This window comes from Buteo buteo, chromosome 5, assembly GCF_964188355.1.
Source record: "Buteo buteo chromosome 5, bButBut1.hap1.1, whole genome shotgun sequence".
NCBI lineage: Eukaryota > Metazoa > Chordata > Aves > Accipitriformes > Accipitridae > Buteo > Buteo buteo.
Window position 1 is genome coordinate 33,758,998 of NC_134175.1, and position 23,213 is coordinate 33,782,210.

The window sequence follows — 23,213 nt, forward strand, 5'->3', positions numbered from 1 at the left end:
GGCTCGCCCCCCCTCCCCGCCCCGCGCTGCCTCCCCGTCGCAGCGCGGAGCCGGCGGCCGCCCGCCCCCGCCGCCGCCCGCGCACGTGTGCCGGAGAAGGCGTTCGGTGCCGCTCGCCGCCCGGGCGGCGCTTCCCCCCCCCCCCCCCCCCCCGCTCCCCGCCGCCTCCCCCATCCTCCGCAGCGGGAGCGGAGAGCAGCCTCCGCCCGACGCGCCCGGCAGCGCCGGGGCCGCTCGCCGACGTGCCTCCCGCGCGGGCGGCCGCCCAGCCAGGACGTCGCCGCCGCCGATGGCCGCCCCGCTGCCCGGTGTGCGGCGCGGCGCAGGGCGGGCGGCGGAGCCCGCGGGCGGCGGCCCCCGCGGCGCGGCGGGCTCCCCCTGCCCGCTCCCCCGGTCCCCCGGCGGGGACGCGCCGCCCTCGCCCCCCGACAGGTAAGGCCGGAGCCCGGGCGGGCGCCGCCGGCCCCGCTCGCTCCCTCGAGGGCCCCGCCTGCTGCCGTCTAGGGGTTGGCCGGCGTCCTGCGGGCGGGAGCGCGGGGCCGGCGGGGCTGGGGGGGCCGGCGCCCCGCGGCGTGGTGGCGGCGGTCTGGGGAGGGGGCGAGGCGCAGGAGGGGGGCGGCCTTGCCCGGGGCCGGCCCGTTTCTCCCCTGGAACTCAAAAGTTGTCGCCCGGCCCTGCAGACGCTTCCCTCCGCTGCGGATGCGTCTCCCCCCACCCCTCCCCGCCGAGGTTTGGGTGGGTTTTTTTTTTTGAGGTTTCGCAGTTTGAGGTGAAAAGAGACGACGTTGCCGAGCCGGCCCCTTCAAACTGAACCGAGCCACTACTTTCTCCGTGTAGTGTCTTGGTGTGTTGGTGAGAGAAACTGTTCCACCGTTGGCGATGCCGCTGCAATTGCCGTGTCAGTGATGTGCACCCTGTTCGTTACCTCTCAGGCTGTTCTTAAAGGCATTGGTCTCTATTCTTAGTAAAGGAAACTGTGAGCTAGGTTTTTCGTGAAGCGTCTAATCCGTTTTGGTAGACCGAAGTTTACAAAATCTTAAAATGCTGCATACAGGATTTTTCACTCCTTAATGCTAAATAGCACTTCAGGTGAATGTTCGGTGAGGATTTCCAGAAAGTAAAGCATCTCCATTGTGCATCGTTACCTTACTCTGATGGTTTTCTCCGCTTTGTACCAATTAGTATGCGAAATCTGGAGTGATAATAATGAAGGTAATAAAGTTAAACATTAAGCTTGGAGCCATTAACTCACACATGTAGAAAAATCCGATTATCTGTTTGCAGACTCAAATATTTGAGGTGCTTTGGGTGCTGCTCCCCAAATCAAGTAGACAAAGTGCTGCTCAGTATTTTGTGTGGGAAGACCATGCACTGTAATGTACACAGCAGTCTAAACAACCACATTGTTAATGTGATACTTTAGACCAGTGCATAACTGAGCTCTTCAGCAAGCACAGTAGCGATTATCTTCACTACTCTTGCAAATGCTGCTTGGTGATACTTCCGACACAATCAAATTTAAGTAGCTAGCAACTACTGAGACATTTGTTTCATGATGGAGCTATGGAGGTTCAAATGCAAAAGTAATTGAAAACAGAAATGAGCGTATTGCTTTGCGCTATTTTGTCTTGTCAGTCGCTTTGACTCCTGATTCAGTTGGAAAAAAGTTTCCATTTGTTTAAAATACAGTTGTGACGTACTCGGGAAGTATTACTGAGAAGTTACATGCATCCACTGTTGTAATATGTGTACATAGGGAATGGCATGAACACAGGGACAACAAAATATTTACTAATGTCCTTAGGAGCCAATATAAATATATCTGTGCTCTTACTCTGTAAAGACTTACACATATTCAAACAACTTTATATTCAGAGCAGAATACTTGGACTGCTTTCAAGTAGTGTTAAGCACTGTATGTTAATAGATTCAGCCTACTGATTAAAAAAAAAAAAAAACCTGCACAAAAAAGCTAATTGCTGCAACCAGGAAGTATCATGGTGTTAGTGCCTTAGTATTTCATGGATTGTGGTTGAATATTGCAATTTTAACAATAGTTGTTACAATTATCGCTTGATATTATGTATTTTGTTGAAATAGGATAAAAAAGAAAGATGACAATGTTTTGGAGATCCCATCAATTCCAAATCCTTTTCCCGAGCTGTGTTGCTCTCCGTTTGCATCGGTTTTGTCAGCCAGTCTGTTGCCCAAGGCAACTTCAAGAAAAAAGCAGGTAAGATTTATAAATTATTATTTGACAAATTCTAAACTGCTTTCATGAAAGCTTGAGGAAAAGCTCAGTTACCTATTAAGTTATTTTTCTAAGAAAGGTGTTCCATATTTCTGTAATTTGGTGAAATTTTCTCTGTAGGTCATTGATAATTGTAGAAAATGAGTTTCGGAATCTGTGACTTAAGACGTGACTGTACTTTCACAGAGTCTACATGTGACTGTGCAGATTTTTTGGGTAAAGCGGAACCAGGGGCAGGCAGGCAGTACTTTATGTCCTTAAATGAGAAGTTAATTTCTTTCTTCCCTTCCTCCCCACCTCCAGTTACTGTCATCAGTGCTACAGCATGGAGGGTTTTAACAGTCACTGAGCAGCTTCTTTTGTCTGAAGGTCTACTTTTGCTAGGATAATTGAATAAAACTGAAATTGATGGGGAAGGAGCAAATGTTGTGTACATGGCTGTATTTTATATGCATGTGTGTTTATCTGTGTATGGCTGATGTTACTATATTTCCGTAAATACCCTAGACTGTAAGCCAAGGGAATTCTGAGTGGGCAGATCCACCTAGCAGTGCTCTGTTTTAGTACTGTTCACACAGAGTGTATTTGTTATCCTGAGCAGGGGTAGAGGTTGAAGAGGAAGAGCTTCCAGTTAATGGAGATCACTGGTATCGAAGATCTGTTTCACTGTTTGAAAGTTTACCTGTCTCATTTCTGTTTGTTTTCTTAAGACTGGAAAGAGTTCTGACAAGGAACACCTGTGGGGTTAAGGGTCGTCTTCACATTCTCTTTTTTGGTGGTCTGCATGTCTTAACAGTTTTAGGGGTAATACTGGAGGTGTAAGAACTTACACTGCTGCTGCTTGTTCAGTTTTTAGATTTACATGAAGAAATTCTGTAGAAGTTGAAGTTTCTTGTAGTTGTATTAACTTTTCTGAAGCTGACCGGCTATGGCTGATTCTGTGGCTGTGGCCAGAGAACTTTACTAGCAAAGTCTTGGCCAGCATCTTAAGGAGGAACCTTCTCTTCCCTTCTCCAGTGAAAAACATGTATGTGTCTGGGAAACTGCACTGGTTCTATCTTGCCATATTTTGCGTGTTCTCTAAAAATAACTATGGTGTCTTTCTGGACTACTTTTATTGCTTTTAGTTCTTTCCCACAACAGCAATACTAATCTGAAGCATTTCTGGTCAGTGTGTATCTAAACGTTGCTAATGCAGTGGGGTAAAATTGTACTAGTATCATGCTTGGGCAAGGTGGAAGCATTGACTATCTCTGCAGAGGCAGGAAAAACACTGAATTGGTAACATCTTTCAGAATATAAGGACTAGAAGTCACATTTAAAAAAATTAGTTTAAATTACTCATGTTGCTAGCTTAAATTGCACTCATTGTGTTAATCTTTGTGCTTGCAACTGCAAAGTAGATTTCCCAAGCATGATTTAACACACAAAGGTCAACTATCTGCTTTTGTGGCCTGTCATGTTTAAAATTACTGACTGGCTTGATCAGTTAAGCCAGCTAAATGCTAGCTTCAGTATCTTGGAAGCTGAAATTCATAGCTTCGCTGATTTCACTTCTGTTTCTTTGTAAAGGCTCTTGTCATACCTTTTGTGACAATTTCTGGTCACAGTCCTTTCATTTCTCCTGGTTTTCCATTTAAAAATGTAGTACGCTCTCTGGTAAAAGCAGGATCAAGAACAACTGGTTTACTGGCAGAAGTGAGCTAAAATAATAGTGTCTATGGAGGGCCTGATCCATTCTCCAGTTACCAGAAAAATTGAGAGCGGTCTTCCTGTTATTTTCTGGAGGCATTTTAACAAGATCATGGTTTCTGTCAAAAAGCCTTTCACCTAGGCATGTGTTTGTGGCCATTGCAGGAGAGATGGTACTGGGCTCAGTAGACCTTTCGTCAGACTCAGCATGACTGTTCTTATGTTCTTCCTCTAAAGTTATTAAAGGTTAAGGCCAAATGGCAACTGTTGAGTTAAACTTTCATCTTTGAAATTCAGGTTGAAGTCTTCTAAGATGTTTACAAAATTACTTAGGATTAAAAAGGAGGGAAAGGGAATGCTAAGCAGGTGTGCAAAGAGGAGAAGTGAACTGGCTATGATTTTGACTTCCCACAGTTGGCTGTGCTTGCTTGGAAATGTGTTTCCACCCCATGTTGTTATTTTGCCAACTTTGTAACAGCTCTGTCTGCAAATACCTAATCCATATACAAAAATTTCATTTAATATAGCCCCCAAGGTCATGAATATTACTGTTACAGTTTGATAGTTTCCCAACTCTTAAGAGAAACCAGCTACACTTAAGTACTCTTTTTTTTTTTTTTACAGTGTTGACAGCTGCCAGAATTTTTTCTGTTGCCTCTCTGATGATCTATATGTGTTTTCAGTGATTCTTCTTTTAGATTGCTTTCTTTCTGATTTAGTTTCTTTTTCTGCTGTGTTTTTAATTTCAGGCATCATAAAGAAAAATTACAGAGTGAATTTCTACTTATGTCTAGTAGGTAACTATTATCAAAATAGGTTTTCCTAAAAGAAAAAGATATGCCTCTTCTGTCTCATTTTTCTCTCCAGAAAAGATTTTCTACTTCCAGGGAAAAAAGAAGTTGTCATAAATATCTACTCTCTTATTCATAACACCTGTGACATCTGAAATCTTTCTTCTTCTGAATAGATTATTAACATTATTTTGAATTCTTGTTTTTCTAAGCTGAAGTTCTTACTGTCTTCTGATGATCTTTTATCATAAGCCTCTCAAAACATTGAACATGCTGCTTGAACAGCATGTCTGTTTGTGGGGTTGACTTACTGGAAATAAATTTATAAAAGCAAATTGGTAAAAGCCATGTAACAGAATAGTGAGTTGCCTCTGTGCTTGGGAAGTAGGACATCTGTGTGTCTGAACATTATTTGGTCTGCCTCATCAATACAGCTGTCCATCTCCTTTCCCCCTCTGCAGTTTGGAAGAGTTTTGTGTTACATCCTCACAGACTCATAATCATGACACGTTCACAGTAATTAGAACAAACTTTCTTTAAGAGGCAACCTTGACTCTTTTTTTCTCTTTTAATTTAAAAAAGGAAGGGAGGGGGAATGATGGGGATCCAAATAAGGAGTAAAAGTATAGAGTCAGTATAGTGACAAATTTTATTATCTTAGAGGGTGGACTAGGAGCTGGGGGAATGGAAAGAACAGGCTTGCATTGAGTTGCTGAGAACATGCAGACTTGTGCCTCAAATGACCTGTTCTCAGTGGAGCATTTCTTGGAGGTGACCCCGTGGAGCTGATGTTATGGTATCACACCTGTATTTGGGAAGGTGGAACTTCGAGTTGTTTCACAAGTGGAAGTGAGTTTATGTATTTAATGTCCTCATCCTCAAGGGAATAATATGGAGGTGAAATCAACAGCTGAACATATGGATGACAAGACCATTTTGGACTGCGTAATCCATTCTGTAAGAAATCATCAAGTTTGTTATCCTTGGAAGAAATGTAGGAGGGACTTGGGTGCTTTTGGCATGAATAATGTTATATTTATATATGTTCAGATAAACTGAATTTTATGCTTCAGGGTGGAAGACTTTTATCTGAAAAGGCAAAAAACCCCAGCTTTCCTCTCATGTCCAAACACAGCATGGTCAACTAGGTGCATGGTGGGAAATGTTGCTTTCCTCTGAGGCATTTGCTGTTATTAGGTGGTGGTTGTGAACTCATGTGGAAAATCTTATTGTGTGTTGGAGTCTGTGTTCTCTAAGAAGTGAGAAGAAACTGAAAATATAAACCACTTTGTACTTCATCTCTAATTATGATCTAAGTGGATATTAGTAGAGAAAAATGTTAACTGTAAGGAAACATGTTCTGTTCTTTAGTATACTTTTGGTTTTCTTTGGTCAAATGAACTAAGAAGAGGTTACTATAGTTTTATGAAAGCTTAGATTTTTCAGTTTTTCTGAAAACAAATCCAGAATCATTTGCAATGGAGTGACAGTTCTTGCCCTGCTCAAGGATAAGCCAAAAAGTGTTTCATCACAAAAGTAGTTCAAGGTAATTAGTGCCTTGTTTCTTTAAATTAAATTAGAAGTGCAAAAATAAAACTCAAGTAAATCTCAAGGTGAAAAACACTCAAATCTTTGGAATTTTATCTCTCCTCTTTTGTCTTTCTTGATGTTCTAAACAAGTTGATATTTTTATCATTTAGAATCCAAATATACTCCCACAGTGTTCTTTCCAGGAAATCAGTTGTGTGGAGATCTCAAATAAATACACATTTGATTGTAGTGGAATGGCACTTCTGTTTTTGCATTAACAAAGATTTTCATGTAAAGCTCTTTGGCAGAGAAGAACTGAGAGGAACTTTATGACAAAGAGCAGATGTTTCTTTAAATGTGTGCTATTCTAAGTTTATGAATAATACTGAATATTGACTGTTGTAATTGGAGTACCATTTATTTTTTTTACAGCTATAGTTCAGGGTCCTCTAGTGTACCCATTTGAAACCTTATTCTTCAAAATTTTGCATATAATGCTATTAGAGGACATAAATGGCTAAGTATCTGGTACTTAGAGTTCTTCATGACAGATCTTTTGACTGAAATACCTGTTTTCTCTTGACTTTTAAACAATGCAAAAATGAAAGGATTTTTTATTGAAATGTAATAATTCATGAATTTCCAAGCAATTTTCAAGGGTTGAAATATCCTTTCCAACCAAAAGATGCATTAGTTAAATTTACTCTGTAATTCCAGTCTGTCTGTTTCTTGCCAGATTTCTTTCCAGGTTGGAGAGCATTGCACATATCTTACTTTATCAGTTCTCAGTCTTTTTTCCTTCCAGGTCCTAAACATATATCTGTTTTTCCCATGTCTTCCCCTTAAATTACACAAAAAAGACTTAGAGTTTGAAAGGTAGAAGGGAAAAAGTGTTTCCAACCAGTTTACAGATTAACAGAAAAAACACCCTGTGCAGAACCAACTTACAGAGCTCAAGTTTTTTACCTGAAGTCTCTAAGACTTGATTCAGTTGGACTTGTTTTTGTGGTGTCTCATCTGGTGGTCTTCTGCTCATCTGGTTTCTGTGCTCTGCTCTTCATTTAAATGGCTGTATCCTCCCACCAAAGAAAGATTTATAGCTATTAACGTAAATTAAGATTACTTAGAGCCCTATTAAAACTTGCTATTTTAGTGCAAGTACCTTTGTGCTTTGACCAGTCACCTTAATGCTGTAGCAGAAAGTCACAGGCCTATAAAGGTAAAAAAATCAGGAGGCAGAGTTGAACAGTTTCTCATTTGAGCAATAAGGAATATCAGCTGGTTTATATTGAGGTGGCCTAGCACAAGCTGTCTGATACGTCAACCTGGGGAAAACTTAAAAATAATCACCTGTTTGCGTCTTTTCTTTTTGTATATTACTTTATCTTCTTTAAATTGGTTCATTTATTAGTGTCTTTCTTACAGAGACAATTGCTTTCTGTCAAACTTCACATCAGCCCTCAATGTTATTACATATTAACCTTGTACTTTGTTACTGTCCAAAACCAACCCAAACAAAGACTCTAAACATTCTGACTTCACAAAAATAGCATGTCTGGGGTTTTTTTTTTTTTTCCCCTTTCTAATGAGCAAGAAAACAAGGTCACTCTAACTTTTCTGGTGACTAAGATATTGCCTCTGCAATCTCGTTGTTTAATTCACTTACATCAGTAAAGTGTTTGTTAGGCTTAAATTGTTACTATTTGTAGTAAAATAAAGAAATCATCAGTACTGTCATTTTAGACATTTTGCCAGTGTTTGTCAAATTGGAATGATTTTAATCATCCTTTTGGTTTTGATTGTTTTGGGCTTCATCAGCCTGGAAGTCAAAGCTGAAGTTTGCTGTCTTTTCTGGTAGGACTGTTTTCTCAATTCAAGAAACTGCCTCTTCTGTGCCATTTGGGAAGTTGTATTTGGAACAAGAAACCTCTGGTACATTGCAGTAGATCTAATTCTTCACGTAGAAAACCTTCTCTGTGAATTTGGAAAGATTGATTCTCCAAAAAGTGATTCTTTAATACTAATCTCTTGAATTCTGAGTTGACTACCTGGTATTTTGGTCCTGTGACACCTCTATAGTACTATGTAACTACGAGGTGGCTAGAGCAGACTGATAGAAACAGTCTCAATTTCTTTGAAAATACACGCAACTTGACAGTTAAAGCCAGCTGAAACTGCAGTGAACTTCTGCTTTAATGTTGCTGAGTCACTTTTGATAACTCAGTTTTACTGAGTTTGGCTTCAAAAGATTAAACTCTGATGAATGGAGCTTGAATCCTCATAATTTTCAGAAAAGAATGAAATATGATAGATACTAACACTGTTCTTTCTCATAATTGTTCCCAGGCACAGGTGCATTTGTTTAGGGTTAGGCTGGAGAACTGAGAAGTTCAGGTAATTTTGTCACCTGCCATAGACAGATCCATGATTAAATAAATATTTTATTGACAGATCTTTTTCCAGGTGGCTTCTCATTGGTGGCATTGTCAGTAAGTGATACTGTGGTAAGTGGGGGATGCATCAGTATTGTAACAACAGAATGCTACTGACATCTTCCCTTTACAGACCACTGTCTGATCAAAACAGATAAACATTCCCATCTGACTTCCAAGGACACACAGTCTAGGTTAATTAGAATAGTGTTTAGTAACATTCATAATTTGTGTAATTTATTCTAGATTAACATTATGATTCATATTGAAGAAATTATGTGGATTGCCATTTAAAGGCATTATTAAAGTAGAAGACCTGAATTCTGTTGCCTTTTGAAGCAGCACTCCTCCCAAAACACACTCCTCTTCTGTTTTTTCTGCATTTTGTTTTTCCTCAATTTTCTCTTCAGGTCTTATAAAACCTCTGCAGGCCTGTTCTAGTCTACTTTTGTGATCTCATTGACCAGTATTGTAAACACCCACTTTATTTCATGTTCTGTTATTTTTATAACATAAACAATTTAATAGTTGCGAAACAACATAATAGTTGCGTAGTATTGAATGAGATGAGAGTAGTTAATGATGAATAGTTAAATTACCTGAAATGCTATGGGTTTGGTAAAGCTGGCAACTTAGAAGTTTTCTGTTGTGGGTTGAAACTTTGACCCCCTTTGAATTAAAAGCTGTGCAACAGATGGAGAAAATACCAAGCAGTTTACCATGTGTTTTGTAGTGCTTTAACATAAGATGATTGGGAATTCTATTATTTTATCATAGTAAAACTATGTTATCCTAGTGTTAGGGCATTAACTGAAGAATGGAGCTCAAACTCAGATTGATTTCTGTTAGGAGTTTTGGTGCAATTTTTAGTATATCCTTGGACTGTTGCATTTCTGATGTTCTGAGAGTTATTATCTATTCAAAGAAGAGCTGGAGAACTATAGAAACAAGCAGAGGAATATCCCTATCCTGCTTCTGTGCATAAGCTTTGCCACAGTAAGAATAATTAAGATTTTGCATAAACAAAACATACCTCCATATGAACATCAATATCAAACCTGGTTAGTTTTCACCAGGTGGAATTAACTTGATCGTACATATAGAGTAGTCTTAAATATTTATGATTGGTAAAACAATTTTATATTTGTTATACATGTGTATCTTCTTGTAAATTATTTAAAATAGATAGCTGAAGACTTACTTGTTCTTTCACATGGTAATTGCAGAGCCATTAATACAGTATTTTTTTATTATTTTCCCAATTTTTGCTTCATGATCTTTTTAACTCTTTGCAGTGGTAATCTTTGTGCTGTGCCAATGTTTTTAAGAGATTTAGCTAGTGGAAATTGGACCAATCAGATATGGGACTACTAGGACAGAAAAAGGACTCCTCATTTTTAAATTGCCTCCTTACATCTCTTCCATGCTTTACTTGCTTTTGCTTTTAGGACCAAGTTTCCATTGTGTAAGAAAAAGTATAGAAACTGGCAATAAACCTGAGATCTCTCAGCCTTCTCACCACCCTATTTCATACAGTGTAGTAGTGGACAACTGATATCCAAGTCTTGACATCTGTAGATTACTTAGATGAGTGTCTTTAGGATGAGAGTGGTCTGTCTGGTACTTGTATAGCAGGAACTATGATGGCCAGGCAGTGGAAGGGCATCAGAATTCTGTTACTGGCAATTGATGTTGATCTCTTTGTGTGTGTGTGTATGTATGTGTGTGTGCGTTGTTTGTCTTCAACGTGTTTAGAGCTGTTACTTCTGAGGGAATTCACGCTTTTATGACTGCCTTTAATTTGGAAATGAAGATAAAGGCATACCTTCAAGACAGCGTACTTAAGCGTGTCTGTCATGTTAAGAGTCCTGATGGGAGTCACCTCAAAAGGGAAGATTTAAAAAAAAAAAAAGCTAATCAGGCCAAAGAAAATTTTTCAAGAAGGGCAGCTGTGGGAGGAGGAATTAAGAGGAAGAAGAAACTAGACCTCTCTGTTCTAGTAACAGCGTGAACTTTCTTTTCTCCTGTTTCAGCCACAGAACATTCATTTGCAGCTAATCAGCTCATATTTTAGCCCAATAGTGTATATGATATTTAATACTTAAGTCTCAAGAGAGAAATGTATATCGGTTATCTTAGAGGTGTGCCTGTGCATGTAATTAGGATACTGATGAATTGTTCCTGCCTATTTCTGGTATGTATGCATGTGCTGCATACCAGTATGTCTATCTCTTTGCTTCTTAACTTGATATTATATCCACAGGAAAACAAGATGCAGTAGATTGCCTTGTGATCAGAATTAGATTTTTCAGAGACTGCATTCTTAGGCTATAAATAGCCTTTTTATATTAGTTATGTTATGATAACTCCTGTTACTGATTACATTAAGACTTGGAGTTTATGAACAGCTGCAGGCACTTGATAATGGCACAGAAGTGGTATCAACTGTTGAGAAACAGGCTGGAAGTTTGCAAGAATTTATTCTCATAATCACTAGAATTTACTGCTATGTAGTGAGAGGGAAGCCCATGCAATATGAGGGTTTTCTTATAACTTAATTGACAGAACTTTGTTATCAGTGTGCTTTTCAATCAGGCTTGAACCTATTGATTGTGAAAATAGGCAGCTGAAAAGCTTTGCAAAGAGCATGCATTAACAAGGCTTTAAGATCCCACAAGAGCAAGGTCATTTAGACTGCTTGTGATGCTGAAGAAGAAGGTTTAAATCCTTTCCTCAATTTGAAGTGATGAGGACAGCAAGTCATTGCTCCAAATTGAGCAAAGCTGTCTCTTCCTAGTGTTTTTATAATCAGTAGTTCTGAAAAAAAGAGATATTTCACAGCTAAAAGTTTTAATTGGCAGTATTCTGATAGGCTCTAGTCCATGATTAGTCACTTGTGTAATAGTAAATTACTTTGAGTTTATTGTATTCAGGTAACTTCAGAACATGGAGCTTTCAAAGGAAGTTTGCATGTTGTCTCCTCTGGGCAACTCACTGGGCAATGAGATCCATTTTTACCCAAGTGTCCACATAACTACTCATTAATATGATCTTAGGATAATATCCTTCTCATTCATGGAAATGAGGAACAACCATGAAAAGGATATGCTGTGGCTTTTGTGTGTGGGTTTTTTTTTTGTGTGTGTTTTTTTTTTTGTTTGTTTGTTTTTTTTGTGTGTTTTTTTTTTTTTTTTTTTCCCTTAATGTAAGATCAGAAGGCAGTTGAAAGGATTTTGGAAAAGGGTTCCTCTTAAGTTACTTCTGAGAAAGTTTTGTACTTTGTCCTTCGTACTTCTGCACATGAGACAATGACCTTATTAAATAACGCTGAAGTTTAAGCATTAATACATTTTTGAAGTAAGTTAAGTATCCAGTAGGAGGTTTGTAACTGTTCTTTTTTAGCAGGCATTGGGCAAACAGATAGAAGAGTCATAGGTATGAAAGATAATGTCAGTCTTGTAACATTAACACTTAGGCAGTAGCTGGCAAAAGCTTATGTAAGGAATAGACTTTGTGGAAAATTGGAATATGTAACTGCTGTATCAACCAAGCCTTATAGAAGACATAAGATACTCTAAAGTAAGAGGTCTTTGGAACAGCTGAATGATGAGCTCATCATGGTTGAGTGTTATTTTTCTTCTGGAATGGAGACTTCCCAAATCCTGAATGAGTTTATAAAACAGAAACTACTCAGCTTTTCAGGCCCAAAGGAGGGGCATTTGTAGGATAACTGCAGAGAAGCAGTGTTAGTGGAGAGGAAAGGACTGAGTAGGTCTAGGCTTTTACTATAGAGGTATTGTGGGGAAGTGATGAAAAAATAGTCCCAGTCTTTGTATTTGGGGCTTATACATTGATATATACCTTCTATGAATCTCTCTTAATCTCTTCCTAAACTATTCCAGTAGCATTACAGTTTTGAAGTAGGGATTGTATTTACCTAAGTACAAAAATCATGACCTGGGAAATTATTCATATAGACTCCTCTAAATAAGATTGAAGAGAATATTTACTGTAGTGACTCCGAGATAAAACACATTACTGATTCAGTCCAAGTAGTCTTAATGTACAGTGAGAAAAATACATGGTTTGTGGAGCTCTCATACTTGCTTGACTGACTGCTATTGGTTGATTTCTGTGTAACAGAAATACTAACATGAGAAAGGCTTCTTTTTCTCAAATGAAACTAGCTCTGTCAAAAGGCAAACATATAGAGACAGTAAAACTGAAGCCAGTGATTTAGCTGTGGCACCAAGAAGCTGCCTTATGTGTGTCTTTGTCCTCTTACTTTATTCCTGCAACCTGTATTTCTCTTTGCTTTGGTTCTCTGTGTATTACTGAACACTTTTTTTCTGTGGAAAACTGACATGATAAAAAATTGTTTTCTAATACAACCAGCCTGTAATCTTGACTGTCAGAAAATACAGTTGCTGAGAATTTTTATTGAAGCATCTTGTTATAAGTATGTTTAAGGGTCAGTTTGACCCAGTTATATCATAGCTGTAACCAGGGGAAAGAAGGAAGCTGACACGTGGGTTAGTAATTGAAGGATAGCATTAAAAAGGAGGAGTTAAGAGTTCATGTGGTACATGTTTCTTGGCCAGCAAAAGGACAGCGATCTGCTGAGAACTATGAAATGACATATTTGGAGATGGCTTTTCAGTGCAAGGTTTGGGGTCTAGGGTTATCTTGCTTTGTCCTTAAACTGCTCCAGCATGGTGTGTTTGTAATGCCTCGGTCATCCATGGAAAGGCTGGAAGAGGAAGAGCTAAAACTGAATTGTGCTAGTTCTTTTTGTGGTGTATTAGTCTCTTAAAATAGAAGCATTTAATATGTGGGTAATTGTACGAAGAGAGAAGAAGAGAGATCACGATGGCTCAAACTTCATTGTGAAGTTCCTAGGTACGTTATAATATGTATGTTGCTTTACAGGTAATATAGTCTGTTCTAGTGCAACTGTTTCTGCATAGGAATCAATCATTATCACCCTCTAAGAGGGTGTACTGTATGTTCTGTTTGAGGAATAAGACCTTGTTACATTTATTTGTGTAAAGGACTGTAAGAGTAGAAAGACAACAACTCACTTGATCACTTCTAAAGCTTTCTTTTGTGGGGTGGTTTTAAAGAAAATAGTTATTTGCCAAACACATGCAAATGTACCTATGCAAAAAATACCCTGTGTGTGTTTCCACAGTCATGTTGACAGTATTAACTGACTCTTCTAGTAAAGAGACAAAGTGACTGTCTGTGCCAAGCAGACAGGAGCATGCTCTCAAGGAAGTGCAGATAGTACCACAAATAACTCACCTGACTTTATGTTGGCCTTGTGTAATCATTTTCTGCCTTAGCTTAAAGAAAAAACAAGTACCAAAAATAACATCAAAGTTTTTTATAAACCTTAATGAATTTATGCTCTGTAGAATTTTTCTTCATCTACAGAAGCAAAAACTGAGTCTAATTTGCTCTTGTTCCCTATAAATGCCCACATTCCTGTGTTATGTCTGGCAGAGCCAGGAATAGATCAGCTGTTGTGAGTCCATATCCAGTGCCTTAAGTACATCACTGACCTTACTCTACTAGCATGATATCTCTATTCCATATGTTGTTATAAAACCCTTACTTGGAGCTACTAACTCTTAGTAAGAGCTTTTTGATTCTTGCCCACTCAATTTAGTCATGCTTTCTTTAGTGGCAAGAAGTAGAAGTGGTTTATATTTTGAATTATCTAAAAAGTGTCTGCACAGTGTTTTCAGAACTGTATCTGGTAGCTTAGTGACAAAAATAGGAGTGAAAAGCTGCATGAACATAGTCATTTTACAGAGCTCTCAGGCAAGTGAGCTGGATCTGATTTCCTTCCTGTCCACCAGCACGAGCAAAATTCTTTGCAAACCTGCCATGGACAAGTCAAATCTTTTACTTGTATAAAAAAAAAAAAAGTGGTTATATATGTTTCCCTGAAGGCATAATTGGCTTTCAGAGCCTTTTGGTATCTCACATTTATCAACAGAACTCTTGACTTTCACATCGTGAAGTGGTTCTGCAAGGCTTGTACTTAGAAGTTGAGATGTCCTTTGTTTTATTTTGTTTTGTTTTATTTTATTTTAATTTTATTGGTGTTTGTGAAATTTAAGAGATGAAAGTATTCCTCAATGTCATTTTTAGTACTCTTCGGTGCAACTGATGTGTACTTTCATTAGTATAAGTAAATTACTGTAGTATTTTTGTTTAAAATCAAGTCATATCTGAATATTAGATTTTTATTACAAAGTCTAACACAACACTGAAGTTTTTGCTTACTTCCTAAATAGGTCTGGTCTGTATATCTGACTGGAGAAGATAAAATACAGATAATCGCACTGAGGAAAATAATCCTCTGCTTCACCTTGCAGCCAAATAGGTCAATATTATTCATAGAATAAAAAGCTGCATGTGCTTTTCAAGAGCCAAGGACCTTCAGTACTCAGGGGTAAGGAAAAATGGCTTGGGTTATTTTTCTTTCTTTCCCAATAAAGCCACTAATGCGATGCACCAAGATTTACAGTTACTGTTTGCCAAACATTTTTTCTGTAAGATCCAAGGAAAAAATACAGTAGAGTTTTTTGTTCTGGTGCTGCAAACATATGCATGTCTAATATTCCTGCGAGTAAAATGCTTACAGGATCAGGCTCTGGTACCACAAGTTGTTTTCTGAATCTTACAGCAAAATTTTGAAGCTACATTATAGAATTTTGAGAACATGCTCCCATAGGAAATAAAAACTGTGTGCCTGAAAGGTAAAAACCTAATTGCAAACACTTGACATTTATCATAGCTATCTCTAGTAGAAAAGGATGTTCATTCCAAATGTTACAGAATTAACACTTTAAACTTGATCTCTAGAATAGTTTTTTATTCTTCTGATTTCTCAAAACAGTAATAAGGATTTTGGACTGAAGCTTAGGAGAGGAAATATAAAAGTAAATAAATACAGTACCTTAAACCTAGAAGATTAGTTGCTATGGTCCTGTTGCTGCTATAGACTCAATGTAAAATGAGTGAAAGTTAAACCGGAAACTTTGTTATTAATAGAGCTGAGGAAATGCATAATATCTGCTGTATTTTAACTGGTTTTATGGCTTTATTAAAAGCTCTTGTTTTAAAGCTAACTGAACAAGGATCAAATGTCTGTCTCCAAACAAATTCTCTTTGTGACTTGGCATCAGTTTCTTACCAGGTTTTTTCCATCTTGTATGTCTCGACCAAGGACAACAGGTTTTGAAAGTTTGGGAAAATATTTGTCTTCACTTCCTATTCCTTGTCAGTATTTTATGACTATTTGAAAGCTGCAGGTAAAATGCCAGTACATTGTAGGTTTTAGTTCCTGGGAGGGAGCCGTATTCTTTTTGTATTTACGGTGTTTGTTCTTGTTCATCAACAGAATTTACCTAAGCCCTACTGATTTTAGGATTTTGAGAAAGTGATTTAGCACGAAAATAGATGCTTTGAATCCATGGATTCTGAAGTATTTTACTGGTGCCATTGGCCTGTTACATAGCTTTTGCCACTTACAAAACTGTCAAAACAGAAAATTACATGAAATCATATTGTTTATCTTTAACTTGCCAGTTTATGGTTTCATATGTCTTGGAGACAAGATTTTTTTTCTAGATGTTTTGGGATTACTGCAGAGTTTGCTCATCTCCAGTTACTGAGGGAAAAGCACTATCAATATGATCTAGTGAATTTTAGCATGGATTATTGTAATATTTGCCAAGTCAGTTCTGAATGCTTCTAGGACATATACATTAGATGTATGCTAAATAATATACTTGCAGTAACTTCCTATGAAACTACAGTAGTCTGCATATCTGATACATTATTGTTTGAGAGTTATGATTGCCTAATACAAATAATTTTTGTGGAATGTCTGCAGTCTTCACCTATGGTGAGCAATGTTTCTGATGCAGACTGCTTGTTCAAGAGTTACAGAAGAAATATCCAATACCACAGTTCTAGCATCTGTTTTAATAATTTGGTTTACAACAGGATTATTGCTTAGTCATGCTGCATAAAACCAGAAAACTCTTTTTCTGCTATTAAGCATGTTATGAGACCTTTAAAAAAAGATTATAGCTTGCCTTACCATATAAGCAATGCAAAATTTTACTCTTTTTGACGAAGAAGGAAAGAAAAACCCCTGAGTTCCTTAGTAGAACCACATTAATGAAACCAGACTTGTTATGCAGATATTTGATACATAAAGTAAATATGTGAGCGGGGTGATCAACAACTTGAGTTCATAAAACAGTCTTAAATTTCACGTGTAACATTTTATGTGACACATTTTCAGGACTTTGTTGCATTGCAAAGGTAGAAATTGCATTATTTTAAGTAAAAGGGGAGTTTTGTTGCTGCTTTGAATAAAGGTAGTTAAGAATCATAGAATTAAACTCTGTGGATTCAGTGCATCTATTCTTATGCTCAGTTACTTTCCTGAAACCCTAAGATCAGAAGCACTGAAGAATATTTTGTTTGCTGGAAAAAGCCAGGGAAAAAATGCAACACTGTAACCACTGGGTGTAAAGTGCTAGAATACAGTCTTTACCCATTTGCTTTTTTGGTTTTGTTTTGACAGTGAAGACAAGGTTCTGAGTGATAGAAATGCATGTTGTTCTGGTTATTTTTATAGCCAGAGGTATCAGTGTGGGCCTTTCCAAGGACAGAAGATGAGTTTTCAAGCTCTTCAGTTGGTTGATTTCTAGTTCCTCCTACCCCAGTGTCTTCTGTAATTGGCTTTGAGTAGGACTGGATTCACATAAACAGAGTGACATTTACTACATCCTTAGTCTTTTCTTTGCACTGCCTCTCCAATATTTGGGTTATGAAAAGTTAGGCTTCAAGGAATATTGCTAACTACTTTGTTCTGCTTCATGTTATCACCTGGATGAAGGTTGGCAAGTTCTCTGAAAAGCAGACATGAGTTTGTCTTCAAGAAGAGTAACGTTGCCTGCAGTTATGCCAATAACTCTGCAGAAATGGGTATGGCATTTAAATCAGTCTTGTGATTCTGACTTTACTATGGGTTGGTAATACATTTGCTTAGTGTAAATAAACAATGTTTAAAATAAACAGGGCTATATTTAATTTTTCACTTGATTTTTTTATTTCTGTGGTGTAATAAGAATTTTTCTTTTCTGATAAATGTAGATTTTTTTATTTCATCCTATGAAGTATATGTTTGCATAATATACATATATATGTGTACGTAATTGAATATTTGTTACTGTGTTCTTTTCTCTGTTACTATAATTCTGTACCTTGTGCAAGAAATTGATTTTGCTTACAGATTAATGTAGTTTTTAAATATAGTGTCATAAATGCATTTCAAAATATTAAAATATGCCGCTTTAGAAGGCTATGGTACTGTTCCTAATGGAGGATTATTGGAGTCCACTTTCACAGGCTTCGGATCAGCCTTAAACACAACATACTTTTTCCTCACTGTCTCTGGCTCACACCTTAATAGTGGATGGTCCATCATGTATTTTGGGAATCAGGGTAACACTGTGCGGTGTTTCTCTGTAGCCACAGTAGCTTGCCTTTTTTTGTTATCTCCCTAAAAAGTGGAAGCAAGGCAAAATCATTATGCCTATGTACACTAGGATTGACTAGTGTAACTCTATGCATTGGTGGTATCTATGAAGTTAAAAATACACACAGAACTGAAGTATGGAAATATGACTCTCTGCTAAGTCAGATATATTAACTTCTAAGAACTTAGTTCAAACAAACTGTAAGTAATTCAGTAGTTCAATTTATTTTGTAAATGTGTAGATATTTTTCAAAAATTCATTGCTGTATAATGTGCCTGAATCATTGTTAATAGACTCTTCTGTTACTCAGAGGCTTTTAATATACCAGCAGTGTGAAAAATGAAATGCCACTGAAATATTGCTGCAGTATTAAATGGTTCTCATGAGCAATTTACACAGGACACAGCATATACTTCTTATGGCATAAGTCCAGTGGGTCTAAAGTAGTATATGAACACATAGCTCTTACTGATTTGGGATGTATGGTATTCTTTTAGATTACTTCATTGTTTGAGTTGGAGGGAAAACCTGTGAACATACAATTTTAGTGTGATTGATTGGTACAGATTAGATTACACAATTGTCTTAACAACATGATCATATACTACTTTTCTGGTATAGTAACTTCCTTTTCAGATTTAGATGCGTGCAAGATGTGCTCTTACAAAGTTGTATCTGAACAATTTGGTATATCTCTGTTTACACTCCTCAAAAATACTCTTTTAAAAACTGTGGTTTAACTTTAACTTCCCAGCTCTCAGCCTCTCAATTCTGTGGTTCCCTCCCCTTCCTCTCTTCCTCCCCTCAAGATCCCACCCAGTCTCAAATCTTCAGTTGTCATAGTTATTTTATTTTGGGCTGTTCTTTGGTTATTTGTATGTTAGGAGATGAGGGTGTTCTTGCAGCATGTACTTGTGTTGGACTCCTCTGGTATGCACACAGCAGTACTTGGTGCTGTGTGGGAGGGGAGAGATGTGTAACTTAGCTCAATCTAGCATTCAGAAGGCTAGGAAACTCAGTTTTAACTGTACTGTATATTTTAATGGATTGCTTTTCTTTTTTTGGTGTTGAGAGGTGAGCATCGTTCTCTGAGGAAACTTAAGTTTTTTTCTCTTTTGACAGTGCACGGTGAGTAAGACTGTTTTCTGTGCATTCTCTCCTATTTTAAAAAAACAAATATTTTCACACTACTATCAAATTAGCTGTCAACAGTTACTGGCTTTACTTCTCTTTATCTGTGCACTTTGTAAGCTCAAAATAAAAATAATGGAAGTAGGAGGAGGAAGCAGCACAGGATGTTGCCTTAGGTACGTAGGTATTAGGTTACACACAGTTGCAAAAATTCTCAAAGGCATGTGTCCTCACTGAGGGCTCACTGTATGCCAAATTTAATAGTCCTGTTTATGCTTGGGATGTTTGTATATGTGCATGTAGAATTCCTCCTGAAAGAATCTCTTCTCTCTGTTCAGAAGGTGCTTTTGTTATTTCTGTAGCAATACCCTAGTTTCTGGAACTGGAGTACTGCAGGGAGGGAAGGCAGGAAGGCAGGCAAGAAGGAGCCTTACTTGTAAGGGGTAATATTTGTGAATGCATATGCATGTATAAATTTGTTTTTGTTTCTCGTGGACATTAGAACCTTAGACATCACCTTTGACTTAAAGTAGTGCAACTTTTATTTTTTGTAATACAAGAAGGACCTGGAAATGTAAAAATGTTATGTTAGCACTGCATAGTCAGGAGAAACTTAAAGATTAGCTCATAAAGTATTATTTTAGGCTGTTGATCATCCCCAATTATTATTTCTTAAATTCATGGAATGGGTAATTATGTAAGTAGTCTAGTTTAGTTATGGTACTGCAAAAATTGCAAGTCTCTTTTTTCCTGTCTCTTTTTTTCCTGTCTTTCTCTTTCACAAAAGGTAAAATTTTGGATTATCAATGTACTAATCTGGCTGTTCTGCCAATTTCTTGCATTCATGGGTTTTTCTCATTTTCATTCCAAATATCTGATATTCTTTGTCCAAAGTTAGTTCATACTTCTTTCTGTTTTAAAATCTGACGTGAAGTACTTATCACAGTTGCCATGCTTTATTCTTAAGTAATATATTTTTAACTAAAACTACAGGGCCTCGTTTAGATTCCAAGGGGTCTTTTAGCACAGGCAGAAAAATGACTTGCTTAATAAGCATGGGGAATTATGCATATTGAGTACTACTACAACCAGATTTATAGTGTGTATATAGACTAGACGTATAATTAATCCAACACAGTTAGACTAAATGTCTTCTTTATCTTTTGTATGAATAACTTAGTACTTCTCTAAAAATGTTTTTAAGAAATTAGATTTAAAAGGTCATAATGCATTCAAAACGTTGTTTTACAGTCAAAGACTGATCAAACACCCACAAGTCTACTAGACTTGTGATGTGATAAGTAGAAGAGTACTTATGCACCTGATGTTGGATGCAAGATGTATAAACAGCGAAAGTTGTAGTTTTTTTCCACAGCAGCTGGGAACTTCATAGCATGCTAGGTCACACAATGTTAAAAAGCCTTGGGTACATAGGCAGTATGTATTGCAGCAGAACAATTTCTAGTGGTTCTTGAAGAAATTGCATAGTGTCTTTTAAATGGAAGAAATATTGATTAGAAAATGAGGATGTGATTTAGATTGCTCAAATCTAGGACTGGTATAAGCATGCAAATTTCAAGATTCTTTTGCATCTTTATTCCATCTATTTTTCTGGCCTGAAATCACACGTTGTTTTAATCAACACTTGCCCCTCCCCCAAGCAAAAATGGTCACTTAAGCCAAAGCGTACTGAGAATTAGTAATGTCTGTCTGCAAGGCTAAGAGCATGAAAGTAATTTTTCGGTTTTGCATTTGGGTTCCCTGAGTTGAAAGGCCAATGTGCTAATCCAGGAATTTTACATAAGGCTCTTTAAGTGACATGATAATGGTGTCATTAAATGGAGACCTTTTATAAAATAACTGGAGGCAGACAAAGCATTCATGTATGAAACATCTCTTCATAAGGACAGTTTGAAAAAGTCATTTAAAGATGCATAAACAACACCTGTGCCCTTTTCGTCTTTTGTACAGTAATAAAAATAAAAGAAATACAATAATAAATAAAATAATAAAATAAAAGAAAGGGTAACATCCTGCAAAGATTTGAAGACAGATGAGAGGTTTAAGTGGGAGATGGACTTGAGTGTGCTTTAAAGACTTTAGGACCAGTGGTTGGAAAACCTGTGGTGGTTAAGTATTTGAATCACTGTAAGGTCTTACTCTTAATGGAATATTTTGTTTCATGACTTATTGGGGGGTCTGAGAGAAGATAATGGGGATAACCACAGGTAAAACAGTAAGATGGGCCTGACTGGAAATTCAGTATAGAATTAGATCTTAGAGATAAATTACCAGAATAAAGCATCAGGATGTGCTGCTACTGGATCTGCAGAGTTTGATACAAACAGTAAAGGTTGTGAGCCAGAACAAGAGTGGAGGAAGGCTGAGGAGGAGGAATATATATGGGAATGGGCAGAGACCCAAACTGGATTCAGGAGGCTGGTATTGTGTTTTTTGAAAAAAGTTTATGTTTAAAATTGCTAGAAGGCCAAGCTAGTATGTAGGCTTAAGGAAAGGTCTTGGCACCTTTGTGTATCTAACATGTGCTAAGATAGCTGCATTTTGTTTGGGAAGATCTGGAATTCTTGCTTCCTCTTGATACTGCATAAAAACTTTGCAAAACTAGTTTTACAAGTATCTACCTCAGATACTTGTTTGAAGGAGCATACGACTTTCCTGTTAGCTATGAAAGAATTCATGAACTGCCTAGAATTCAATCACCCGTCGTATTGTACTTGCAGATACTAAGTTACTTACTCATGGTGGAGGCTGATGTGATGCTAGAGATTTAGGTTGTGGATGATAGGGAAGAAGGAGAGTGGCAGACTATCATTTTCTGTCATTGCGGAAGAGGTCTGGTTAGGTCCAGGGACTGTTGAGAAGAGATCTACTGACGGGGCCTCTTCAGGGGAAGGTATTGCAGGACTTTCGCACTCCCTGATGATGTCAGTCAAATAAATCTAGATCTGATACTAGAGAATGGTTCTAGGACCTATTTTTGCTTTGAATGTGTACTCTTTATACTCAAGCAGGCACCTAAAAGTGGGTTCTGGTATAGCAGTCATATACTGGTTGGCCAATCATGTTTCCTGCTTTGAATAACATGAAACCAGTAAAGCTTCCTACCATTTCTATTGTGTATAAAAGTGATCCCACATGTATACATGAAATAAAAATGGCTCTGACTTCAGCAGTCCCTATGGTTCAGCTACTGGGGTGGAGAGGGAGGTTTTTTCTATCCTGTGACATTCCAGTCTCTACAAGGAATCAAATTTTAGAGAGTATTTTGTACACAAATTTATCAACAATCTTGAAATTTAAAATGTATAGCACTATGCTGCATAGTTACCATGAAAGGTAGATAGGGATGTATGTGTGTGTGTGTGTATGAGAGGGTGAGTAATAAGTGCACACAGCTTTTTAAAAAGTGTTTTAAAATCTCAGAGGTTTAATACACTTGGTCATTACTTGTCCTTTGTATAGTTTGACAAGGTTTAGTGGCACAATTAACGTTGCACTCTGTGTCCTCTCTGACTTCAGTTCTTGAACAAATCTTTGATATGTTTTTCAGTTTCTTCTTGCCTTCTTTGAACATCTAACGTTCTTCATACAGTAACCAAGGAAATTGGCAGTGTTTAGTGCCCTACTCTGCTCATAACCCTTTTCTGTTGGCAGAAGTCCTTTGGGAAAAAAAAACCAGCTTTTTCATCAATTGAAGAAAGTGCTTGGCCATTTTCTAGCTCTAGTACTTTAGTCTCCTCTTGAATAAATTAGGCTTCAAGAAGTCAGAACTTGACCTTCAGACTGTGTTATCTAG

The 23,213-nt window shown here is 37.8% G+C and overlaps 1 protein-coding gene across 1 annotated transcript in view; it reads left to right on the forward strand.

Annotated features, from left to right (window-relative positions):
- Positions 1-289: 289 nt before the first annotated feature.
- Positions 290-23,213, forward strand: part of GRB14 (growth factor receptor bound protein 14) — a 67,158-nt gene continuing 44,234 nt past the window's right edge. Inside the window, exons 1-2 of the mRNA XM_075029338.1 lie at positions 290-432; positions 2,101-2,233. Of these exons, the coding sequence (XP_074885439.1) occupies positions 290-432; positions 2,101-2,233 (276 nt within the window). The remainder of the gene's footprint in view (positions 433-2,100; positions 2,234-23,213) is intronic.